At 44.4% G+C, this 11,281-nt stretch overlaps 1 protein-coding gene across 1 annotated transcript in view; it reads right to left on the reverse strand.

Moving 5' to 3' along the window:
- LOC123240815 (leukocyte immunoglobulin-like receptor subfamily A member 2) overlaps positions 1-9,911 on the reverse strand; it is an 82,100-nt gene extending 72,189 nt beyond the window's left edge. The window contains exons 1-2 of the mRNA XM_044668531.1: positions 9,878-9,911; positions 9,122-9,406 (exon numbers count right to left, since the gene is read on the reverse strand). Coding sequence (XP_044524466.1) covers positions 9,122-9,406; positions 9,878-9,911 — 319 coding nt within the window. The remainder of the gene's footprint in view (positions 1-9,121; positions 9,407-9,877) is intronic.
- Positions 9,912-11,281: the final 1,370 nt, after the last annotated feature.

The raw sequence follows: 11,281 nt of genomic DNA on the forward strand, positions 1-11,281 counted from the left end.
AGAAAAAGAATAACAAAAATTATTTTTACATTTAATGGGAACAATATAATATTAATGTAAAAATTAATTTATTAGTTAAAAATGTAATACCAGTAAGTTCCTCTATGGGCAGCTGTCACAACTAGGAGGTAAAAGTCAGCCAAAGTCACTTTTTTTTTATGAGGCTCTGCTGAGTAGGAACTGATCTGTCCTTCATCCTCATACTGAACAGACCTGCCATACCACAGCTCTGTATGACACTGAAGTGTCACATTCTGTTCTGAGGACACCTCAGGGACTAGGCAAGACTGAGGGGAGGATCAGGCATATAGTTCTGGAGGACATGGATAAATCCTGAAGTTAAAACAGGGACAGTCCCTCACCAACTTGTACACAGACCTGAGCTGGAAGAGAGAAAGACCAGTAGCCCATCCATTCTCCTCTTTCTCTCCTGGCTTTAAGGAAGCCAGGAGTTGGCAGTAACCTGGGGATGCTGGGGCCCCAGAGCCAGCCCTGGCCAGGGGCCAGAGCCTGGGACAGGTGCTGAGGTTTGGGAGTGGGGTGTCCTCTCACTTGTCACCACTAACTCCAGGTTACACTAGATTCTTACCATCAGAATTGGCTCATGTAGAGTCATTGGTAGCTTCCAGCTGTTCTTACCATCATGTAGGAAATGAGGAACTGAACCTCCTTCCTAGCTATGGTAAATCCACCAACTGAGTTCCTTCCTTCCTCAGGTGGTACAGATCAAACCCAGGCACCCCCTTAACACCAAAAGGTCACAAGCTTAGCTCATCCCTGAGAGAGGATCTTGGAATCAGAGCCCAGAGTGTCCCCTTTACCCCCTGTTTATGCCCCTTCTCAGAATCATCCTATTATCCCAGACTCCTATTTTTAATTTTCTCTGGCTGCTCTGAGGATAACTCTCAGTGCTTAGCAGACAAGATGGGCAGAAAGTATTTGGGGGAAGAACTCATCTTCTTGTGTCCAGATCCCCCAGCAGACATAACTCTTTAGGAGAGGCTCTGGGTTAGACTCAGCTCCCACTCTCAGAGTTTACATCCTTGTCACCAGGGAATGAAGACACAGAGCCCCAGTCTGGGGGTTGAATGCAGAGGGGCAGCCAGGCTCCAGGAGATCTGGGCTATTGCTTTAATTATACCCCTTCTCACAAGATCTCATTTCTTTTTCTGTAAAACGGGGGAATAGGAGTCAATGAAGTGATTTCAAGTTTTTTTCTGGCTTTGAAACTCCTTATTGAAGGCTAGGGCTCTCCCACTTCTTAGGACTTATACACACATGCATAGCAGGGAAGAGATTGTGGACCCCATTGTGGTCCCAAAGACTAGTGGCAGGGTAAACATATAATCCTCTAAGTAGATAGTCATAAGCATAGTGAGTAGTCAGGACTTTTTCTACTCCAAGTTACCCAATTCCCTGCCATTGTTGGGGAGAGGAGGAAACTCCTTCCTCTTTGTAATTTAATTTACACTTTATCCTTGGAAGTGGGTTGTCTTTCTTGGGAGGCAAGGCTGGTTAAAAACAAAAAGCTCATTTTTGAGATTTGACCCATCCTTGCCTTCTTTGTGTCTTGATTTCTTCCTCTGTTCATTAGACAAGAAGTCAAAGCTCCTTCCTTGTTCTACAATTCTCTCATTCCCCATAAAAATCAACAAGGCAACCAACCTTCATTCAGCATTAGTGTGTGTCAGGCTCTTTGTGAAACTCTGGGGATTCAAAGAAAGGCAAAAGATAGTCCCTACCTTCATGGAGCTGACAATGTAAGGGGGGAAGGCACCATGCAAACAATTATGCATAAACAAGATAGCAACAGAATAAATTGGAGATACTATTAGAGAGAAGACACTAGCATTGAAGGGAAGCTGGAAAGGCTTCTTGCAGAAGATAGGATTTTCTTCTTTAAAAATATTTTTTTCTAATTACCTGTAAAACTATTTTTAACATTAAATAACTTTTCTTGGGGTTCCAAATTCTCTCCTTCCCTCCTTTTCTTTCTCCCTCTTTCTTGACAAGGTAAGCAATTCAATTTAGGTTATACATGTGCATATTTTCATATTAGTCGTGTAAAAGAAAACAGAGACCAAAAACAAAGTTTTAAAAAAGACTGCATTAATTTGAATTCAGACTCTCTTAGTTCTTTATTTGGAGATAGATAGTATTTTTCATCATGAGTCCTTTGGAATTATCTTGTATCATCGTGTAACTGAGAATTGCTAAATCAGTCATAGTTCATCATCCTATAATAGTGCTGTTACTGTGTATAATGTTCTCCTGGTTCTGCTCACCTCATTTTGCATGAGTTCAAGGAAGTTCCTCCAGATTTCTCTGAAAGTATCCTACTCATCACTTCTTATAGCACTTATATTATTCCATCACTATCATATACCACATCTTGTTCAGCCATTCTCCAAGTGATGGGCATCCCCTCAATTTCCAATACTTTACCACTAAAAAAAGAGCTGCTAGAATATTTTTTTACTTAGAGGTTTTTTTCCCTTTAAAAAATCTTTTGGGGATATGGACCTAGTAGTAGCTCTTTTGGCATACTTCCAAATTGTTCTTCAGAGTGGTTGGATCAGTTCACAACTCCAACAACAGTGCTTTAATGACCTAATTTTCTCACATCCCCTCTAAAATTTGTCATTTTCCTTTTCCGTCACATACCCAGTTTGATAGGTATGAAGTGGTACCTCAGGGTTTTTAAAAATTACATTTCTCTATTCAATAGTGCTTTGGAACAATTTTTTATATAACTATAGATAGCCTTAATTTCATCCTCTGAAAATTGTCTAATCATAGCCTTCGACTATTTATCAATTGAAGAATGACTTTTATTCTTACAAATTTGGCTCAGTTCCCTGTATATTTGAGAAAGAAGGTATTTTTATCAGGGAAATCTATAGTGATTTTTTTCATAATTTTAATTACTATGTATTTTCCTCCATCCCATTTCCCTCCTGTTTATTCTTTCTCTCGCTCTCTTTTCACACTGTCTCTCCTCAAAAGTATTTTGCTAGGCCCAGAAATGGGAGGTCTTGGGTTCAAATCTGACCTTTCAGACACTTTCAGACACTTTCTAGCTATGTGATCCTGGGTAAGTCACTTAAGTCCCATTGCCTAACCATTACCACTCTTCCACCTGGGAACCAATACACAGTATTGATTCTACAACAGAAGGTAAGGGTTTACAAAATGTGTTTTGCTTCTGACCACCCCCACACCCAAACTGACCCCTCTTTTATCAGGCCTCTTTCTCTTATCCTTTTCCTTTTCTACATCACTTTAGGGTAAGATAGGTTTCTATACCTAACTGATGTGTATGGTAATCTTTCTTTGATCCAATTCTAATGAAAGTAATGTCCAAGTTGTGCCCAGCATCTCCACCCCCATGTTCTCCTCTCACTGTAAAAGTTCTTTTCTGTCTCTTTTATGTGATACAGTTTACCCCATTATGCCTCTCTTTCCTCCTTACATTGAATCTTTCTTTCTCATCCCTTAATTTATTTTTTTTTTGGATCATCCCATTACAAGCATCCCTCTTCCTCCCCCCTTAATTATCTTTTTAAAAAATATCATCCCATCATATTCATCTCACATCTGTGCCCTCTGTCTATGTAAACTCCTTCTCATTTCTACAATAATGATAAAGTTCTTAAGAGTTACAAGTACCACCTTTCCATATAGAAATACAAATAGTTTAAGCTTATTGAATCTCTTATGATTTCTCTTTCCTGTTTATCTTCTTTATACGTCTCTTGAGTCTTGTATTTGAAAGTCAAATTTCTTATTCACGTCTGATCTTTTCATCAAGAATGCTTAAAAATCCTCTATTTAATTAAATATCCACTTTCCCCCCTGCAGGATTACACTCAGTTTTGCTGAATAGGTGATTCTTGGTTATAATTCTAGCTCTTTTCCTTCTAGAATTCAGTAGGGTCCCTGTATTTGTGAGGGGATATATTCAAAGACCAAGACAGCTAAACCTATGCATACAATCAAACATCAGCTGAACCCACATGTAATATGATTTTCTTGCTGACACATGTGTACAATAAAGTGAAACTGATAAATTAAACCCACAGTAATACATTACCAACATTAGCTATAGTAATAACAAAGTATTGTACATTATTATATAGTACTGCACATGTATCCTGCCCTCTGGCTCCCTGTCCCTCTCCACACCTTTTGGCCTTCCCAGAATGAAACTCAGCTTTCTGGCTTTCTCCCTTTTAAGTATTTTTTGCCTCATTTGTATTCCAAGAAGTCAGAAATTCTTTAACTCTCTTTGTTTCTGTCTCTGTCTCTTGATTATTTAATGTTTATATCTTGGTGCCTAACATATTGCCTAGCACACAGGAAGATTTTTTTTTATTTTTAAAATTGACTTCTTTATTCATTCATTCATTCATCCCTGCCTTGCAATCTGGTCTGCTCAGATGACTCAGGCAAGGGCTTTTTGGGCTGCTTTTCATGTCTATTGAGGCTGTACCAGGTCTCAGTCAGCAGGACCCCCAGGAGGATGAGGACCAGCCCAGCCAAGATGAGGCGGACCAGATTGCCCACAGTGTAATCCTGGACAGCAGCATCTGGGGATCAGAGTTGGTCACTGAGAATAGTTGTCTTATGCCCAGACTCCCTGACCCCAACCATGAGCATAGATATTGTTCCCCACAATTGCTCAGAACTTCATCCCAGCCCACCTCTTCCTTCTTGGACTAAGGAGATTCCTGTTACATTTCTTGGGAGACTGGTTCTGTGGGTGAGGGAAGAGGGACTGGAGCAGACTCCAGCCTCCCCCTCCCCCTCAGCCAGTCCTCTCCTCTACATTGAGTTCATCCCAGTTCCTTCCTTCCCCTAATCAGAAAAGTTTACACTTTCTCTCCTTACTCACTCCTCCATCCTCAGTGGTCTGATTTTGATCTCATCATTTGACAGAACTTGCTCCATCCAGTCACCAAAGATGTCTTCATTGCCCAGGCTAATGGTCCCAGTCCCTACCCTACTTTGGATACTGTGGACCACTCTCTCCTGTTGGATATTCTCCTATCTGGATTTCTAGGACAGTATTTTCTTCTAGTCTTCTTCTTCAGTCCTTCTAGACCACAGTGTGAAGAGAGAAAGCATAGCCTCCCCTCAGGGGATCCCTCAGGGTGAGAGGAAGATGGGGCCATACCCTCAGGGAGTCTCTGGGTTTTTTCAAGAACTCACTTCTCTAGACTTTTATTAAGCACTTACTCTTAGCCAAGACTAGTGCTTGGCTAGGCCCAGAGGATACAAAGACATAACAAAGCTAGCTCCAGCCCTCAAGAGGCTTACTTGCTCCTATAAAGCTTTGTTATCCACATAACTAAATCAAGGCTCTCTTATCTAAGGGTCACTAACAATTAGTGTCGGGGTATAGATTGGAGGTCAGGAAAGGCTTCTCTTTGGATGTGGTTCCTAAACTGAGTCTCAGAGACATCTTTGCATTATAAGAGAGGAAGTGAAAAGAGAGAGCATTCTAGGCCAGGGGAGCAACCTGTGAAAGGCCCAGGGATGGGAGAGGAGAATCATAAGGGGCTGCAGAAGGAGTAGTGGGAAATTAACAGACCCTGAATGGGGCAGGCAGACCATGAGTAGATATTCAGCCCTTTGCCTCCCTCTACCCTCTTTGGAAATCCTCCAGGTACTTACTTAAGAGCCTGTTCTCAGATTCAGAGCTTGGAGAGAAGGTCCTTGGGGATGAGGCAGGGACAGGGTTAGAGGCTGTGCAGGTGAGTCCAGAGAGGCCTAGAGAAGAGGAGGTTCTAAAGATGGGGTGGGAGCCCAGCTCTGCTCAGACTTGTTGAATGTGGGATTTTGGACAAATCCCACCCAGCCATCTCTGAGCCTAACTTTCCCATCTGTCAAATGGAGACTGAGCTCAGTGATCTCTCCTGGTCTGTACATCTCTGAAATTTTATGATTCCATGATTGTTGTGATCCCTCTCTTAGCTCTGGCAGGGAAGGGACTCAAGGAGAAGAATGGAGGAGTTGGTGTGGTGTAAGAAATAAAATTAATACAAAAGGATAGATTTAAAAATATTATGGTTTTAAAAGATTTATTAACAGTCATTTAGAAAAATGAAGCCATGTGCCTGTTAAGAGTTAGTTTGAAAATGGCCATCATTACCTCTTCCTCCCATCCTGGCTCTGCTCCAAATCACCAAAGAGAAAGTACCAGTCCCTTCTCTCACTATTTATCCTTCTATCTACATGATTATGCAAGAGAGGAAGCCAGTTGGCTCTTGGGAAATGTAGTTTGAAAGAGCCCTAAATGTCCACAGGAAGTTTAGATCAGGGACCTCAAAATTTGTTCAAGGATTCCCAAATTTCCAATATCCCAGTGGGAGGGAAGGACTCTCTGAATCCTCAAGCTTATCCCAGCTGTCCCCAGAGCCCTAAGGTTTCTCCTCTCCCTTTGATCCTGAGCCCTGAAGCTCTTCTGTATTAGTTAAAGGTTTTATTGGGCCAAGAAGGGATGAGGCATGAGGAGGTCACTCTGGTGCTTCCATCTTAGAGGAATTGGAGTTAGGACACCTAAGAGATGTCCCCTCGACATTGGGGAAGCCAGCTATGGGAGAAGGAAACCCCTTATAGTTCTAGGAATGGATTGTGTAGATGAGGAGAGGGAGGCTCCATTGGCTCCCAAGGAAGGAGAGAGAAGAAAGAGGGAACAGAGGTACTCTACTACCTCTGCTCCCTATCCTCCAATCCCTTCCTGATCAGCCATTTCCTTCCTTCTTTCTCAGGCTGGAGTTTCCTCTCCCCATTTTCCTTCCTTTTAATTCCTTTAATTTGTTTCCTTTTAGAAAGGGAGAACTCAGCCTTGGGCTAGTCAGGAAGTAGAGAGCAATAGGGGAGAGATCCCAGCTCTGTCCTAAGGTTAACTGGTGAGTCACTGGGTGGTGAAGATGTCAGAGCTTGGGGATTCCCAGGGCTTTGGGGGAGGTGAGGATCCTTTGAGGTGCCTGAAACAGGGAGAGAAGAGTGAGGGGACTGGCAGGATTTAACCTGCCTCCCTTCCACTATTGCTACTCCTCCGGTGTGTTCTGCCCTCCTCTTGGTTCCCCCTCTGATCATTGGATGTAGTTCCTAAACTGATCCCTCAAATCCCTTTTCTGGGACCTCATAGACATACTGTCTATATGTGGGACTGGACAGGCAACTGAGGTTGGGGAATCCAGAGAGATCAAGGGGGAGAGATCTCACTGTATACATTTTCTAGGGATAACCCATTGCTCAGACTCTCCATCCCCTCCCTCTAAACCTCCTTTCCCCCCAACCCTCCTGGTCTTTGGAGTTCCATGGGACTGGGTCCTGAATAGGCAGGTGCCCCAGGACCAGTGAGGGACCTTAGGAGTCACAAGAGAAATGGCAAGGGCTGGGCCTCCTCACCTGTGACCCTGAGTACCAGTGGATTGCTGGGCATCGACCATTCAAAGGGGTAGTAACTTTGAAAGCTGTAGCATCGGTAAGTTCCATCATGGGAAGAATTCACAGCAGGGATGAGGAAGTTGGCCTGAGACCCCCTTTCACAGGGCTGTGTCTTGCTGTGAATGATATTTCTTCCATCCTTGTATAGGATGTACCTGCCATTCCATAGCTCAGACTGACACTGGAGGGTCACATTCTGTCCTGAGACCACCTCGGTGCTGGGCAAGGCTGACAGTGAGGGCTGGTCATAGAGGCCTGGGGGAGGGGGAGACCCTGCAGTTAGAGCTGGAACAACCTTGGTGCAGGGGAGGGGGGAAGACGTGTCTGGTTGGAGGATTGGCTTGGGCCTGTCTAGACCAGTGATTCCCAAAGTGGGCGCCACCACCCCCTGGTGGGTGCTGCAGCGATCCAGGAGGGCAGTGATGGCCACAGGTGCATTTATCTTTCCTAATAATTGCTTTAAACTAATTTCCAGGGGCTAAGTAATATTTTTTCTGGAAAGGGGGCGATAGGCCAAAAAAGTCTGGGAATCACTGGTCTAGACAAAGTGGGTTCTGAAGTTTTGCTGATCTGGAGAAGAAAGGCAATATTACAGCTTTATGGGTACAGGAAGGACCCTGGACAGTTCTGGGGAAAAAAGAAAAAGTTTCGGGGTGAGTAGGGAGGAGAGAAAGACAGAGAGCCAGAGACAGAAACAGAGACAGAGATTTAAAGAGGAAGAGATAAAGACAAAGAGAAAAAAGAGGAGAAGATAAAGAGAAGAAAAGAGGGAAAGAGAGCAAGAGATAAAGAGAGAGGTAAAAAGAGAAAGGGAGAGATGGAGGAAGATAGGAAGAGAGAAGAGGAAGGAGAAGGAAAGAGAAATGAGAGGGAGGGAGGGGAAAAGCAAAACAGAGAGAAAGAAAGAGGAAGTGAGAGGGAAATAGAAGGAAGGAGAGAAAGAGATAAAAAAAGAGATGAGAGATGGAAGGGGAGGGAGAGAAACAGAGAAAGCTAGAAAGTCAGAGAAAGAGGCTGGGAGGATGTCTGGTTTGCTTCCCTTCTGACTTTCTAAACTCTACTGTCTGCAGACCTCTGTGGATACACAGAGAAGATATTCCCTCCCTTCCTTGTGCTTAGCCCTGGACTGGGAGAGGGGCCAGGGCAGCAGGAGGTCCACACTCCACTCCCTATTCTGGCATTGGGAGGGGCAGGGATGGGAATGGGAGATGCTCACCAGCCCTGGGACCCCTCCCCAGGGAGCCACTAGCTCTGTATGGTCTTCTAAGATCCAAGCTGAGCCTCCTGCCTCCTCTCTGTCCCTAAGATTGGATCTGAGTGAGACTGCTGGTGGTGTAAGGGACAGAGTCTTGGGCCTGAGGTAAAAAAGACCTGAGTTCAAATCCAATCCTAGATACTGCTATGCAATCCATGGCCAGCAAATTCTTCTCTGTGCCTCAGTTTTCTCATCTGTAAAATGGGGATCATACTAGTACTTACCTCACAGAACTGTTGTGGGGATTCAGTAAAATAATAATAGGAAAGTGCTTGTCACATAGCAGGTGTTGATTCCCTCCTCCACCTCCAGGTTTAGAGGGAGAGCAGAGGCAGAGAGAGGAGAGGCCAGGGACAGAGCCAGAGACACTTAAGGCCAAGTTGGGCTGGAGTGGAGAGGAGTCCTCACCTGTCACCACCAGCTCAAGGGGGTCACTGGGCTCTGACCAAATGAACGAGTGTCTGTACCAGCAATGGTAGGTCCCTGCATCCTTTGCTGTCACATATGAGATGGGAAACTCAAGCTCAATTCCAGCTGCTCTCACATCTGTGATCTTTGACTTCTTGGATCCTTTCTCTTTCACCAGACGGTACAGATCAGCCTCCCACGACCCCCTGCACTTGAGGGTCACATTTTCCCCTAAGGGCACCAAAGAGCCATTCTCTGCTGAGAGGGAGGGTCTGGGGAGTTTGTCTGGAAGGGAATGAGAGCTGTTAGATCCAAGGGATCTTCTTTCTATTGTCTGCCCTCTACCACTGAACTCTCTGTCAGTACAGCCTGGACTTCTTCCACCTCCCTCTCCTGGGGGCAGGAAGGGTGTCAGGGGAAGGACTCACCTGCCATCTGTGTCCTCATCCTCTGGCCCAGACATAGTCCTGGCAGAAAGGACTTGGATTACTCACAGCTCTCCACACCATCCCCATCCTCCAGAGGTAGGAGTCAAAGGGCCCAGAACCTGGGCTTAGAGCTGGTGAGAGTGAAAGGCACTGGACCCCAGAAAACCCCTCCAAGAGTCCCAGATTCTTTTTCCCCCATCACTTTGCTGGGTGACCCCAGATTAGCTTCTCTCTCTCAGCCAGCCATTTCTCTGCTACCCTAGTCGTGTCTCTGCCATCCATGGTGTCTAAAGTTCCTTCCATCCCCCCTTTGCCCCTCAGGACTCACCAAGGCTCAGCAGGGCACAGAGGATGGGGGTCATGATGGTCCTTGGGGACAGTGGAATAGTGGGAGGGTGGGCCAATGACCAGGCAGACAGAGGGAGGCACAGGATGTGACCAGACTGCTCTCAGTCTCTTGTGTCTAGGCTCACCGAGAAGCTTCCCAGCTCCTTCCTTCTGTGGTTTCCTGTTGATCATCCCAAGGAGGGAGGGGGCAGTGTGGGGGCCTTGGGTTAGAATCAGGTGTCAGTATGAGGAATGATGGTCAGAGCAGGACTGAGGAGCCTCCTTTGGGGACAGCTCACCCCTCACAGGACTTGGTCTGGAAGAGACCACCCAGTAGGGCATAGCCTTCCTGGACTTGCCCAGCCACACTTCATAGACAATAATTGGTCTCAGGAAAACAGCGGCAGCCTTTCTATGGGGGGTAAAGCTTCACAACATTCTTCAGAAATAGAATCTCACTAGTGTCTCACCACACCAGAGAGAGGTCGGGGCTCTCAATATCCTCGTTTTCCAGATGAGGCAGAAGAAATGACTTGTCTGGAGTCACAGTTAGGAAGTGTCTGAAGTAGGATTTGATATTTAACGTCTCTGAATCTTAGTTTCCTTTTCTGTAAACTGAGGCAAATGGTATCATCAACAAATTACTTTTTGGAGCAGAGAACAACCATAATATCCTAACGAGCATGCCATTGCCAGTGGAAATAGGCTCGAGGCTGCCTTTTGGGATGTGAGGGGAACTGAGAAACCTTTGCTGAGAAGAGTTTACAACATTTCCTGGGGCTCCTTTTTTTTTTTTTTTTAAAGGCATAGACTTGACTTGAGTCACTTCAAACCTCAAATGTTTAGCCTTTTGGGTTCCAGAGGGCATGTGGGGGTGGTATATGAACCCAGCCCTAAATGAAGTCATCTCTTAGGAAATATTTTGGGTGAACATGTGTCTCCCACCTCTGATTTAGCATTTAGGTCTTGACAGTTAAGACCTGGGAGAACCGTCACCTTAAGTGCAAGGTCTACAAATAATGAACTTGCATAAGCCATGAAGTTGTGGGAGGGAGTCTGCCCAGTTGGAAAGCTTGCTGACCCTCAGTGAAAGAATCCTGGGCGTTAAGCATTTGGGGGAAAGTCTGAAATACTGGAAGCTTGTAGCTATCAGGCACACCACACACATACTTTGTGATGTGATGATTCAAATTCTCTGGAGACTGTCTATTGTTTATAGAATGATTTTATAATTTATTATATAATTATATAAATTATATGTATATACAATGTATAAATTGTAAACATAATATATAAAATTTATGTAAAAAATAAAATGTATAAATAAAAAATTATTTTTATCTATTATATCTATGATAAATATAATTTGTATCTGTATGTAATATATAAGTTAAATTTATGAATA

Source organism: Gracilinanus agilis, chromosome 3 (assembly GCF_016433145.1).
Source record: "Gracilinanus agilis isolate LMUSP501 chromosome 3, AgileGrace, whole genome shotgun sequence".
In the NCBI taxonomy this organism is placed as follows: Eukaryota; Metazoa; Chordata; class Mammalia; order Didelphimorphia; family Didelphidae; genus Gracilinanus; species Gracilinanus agilis.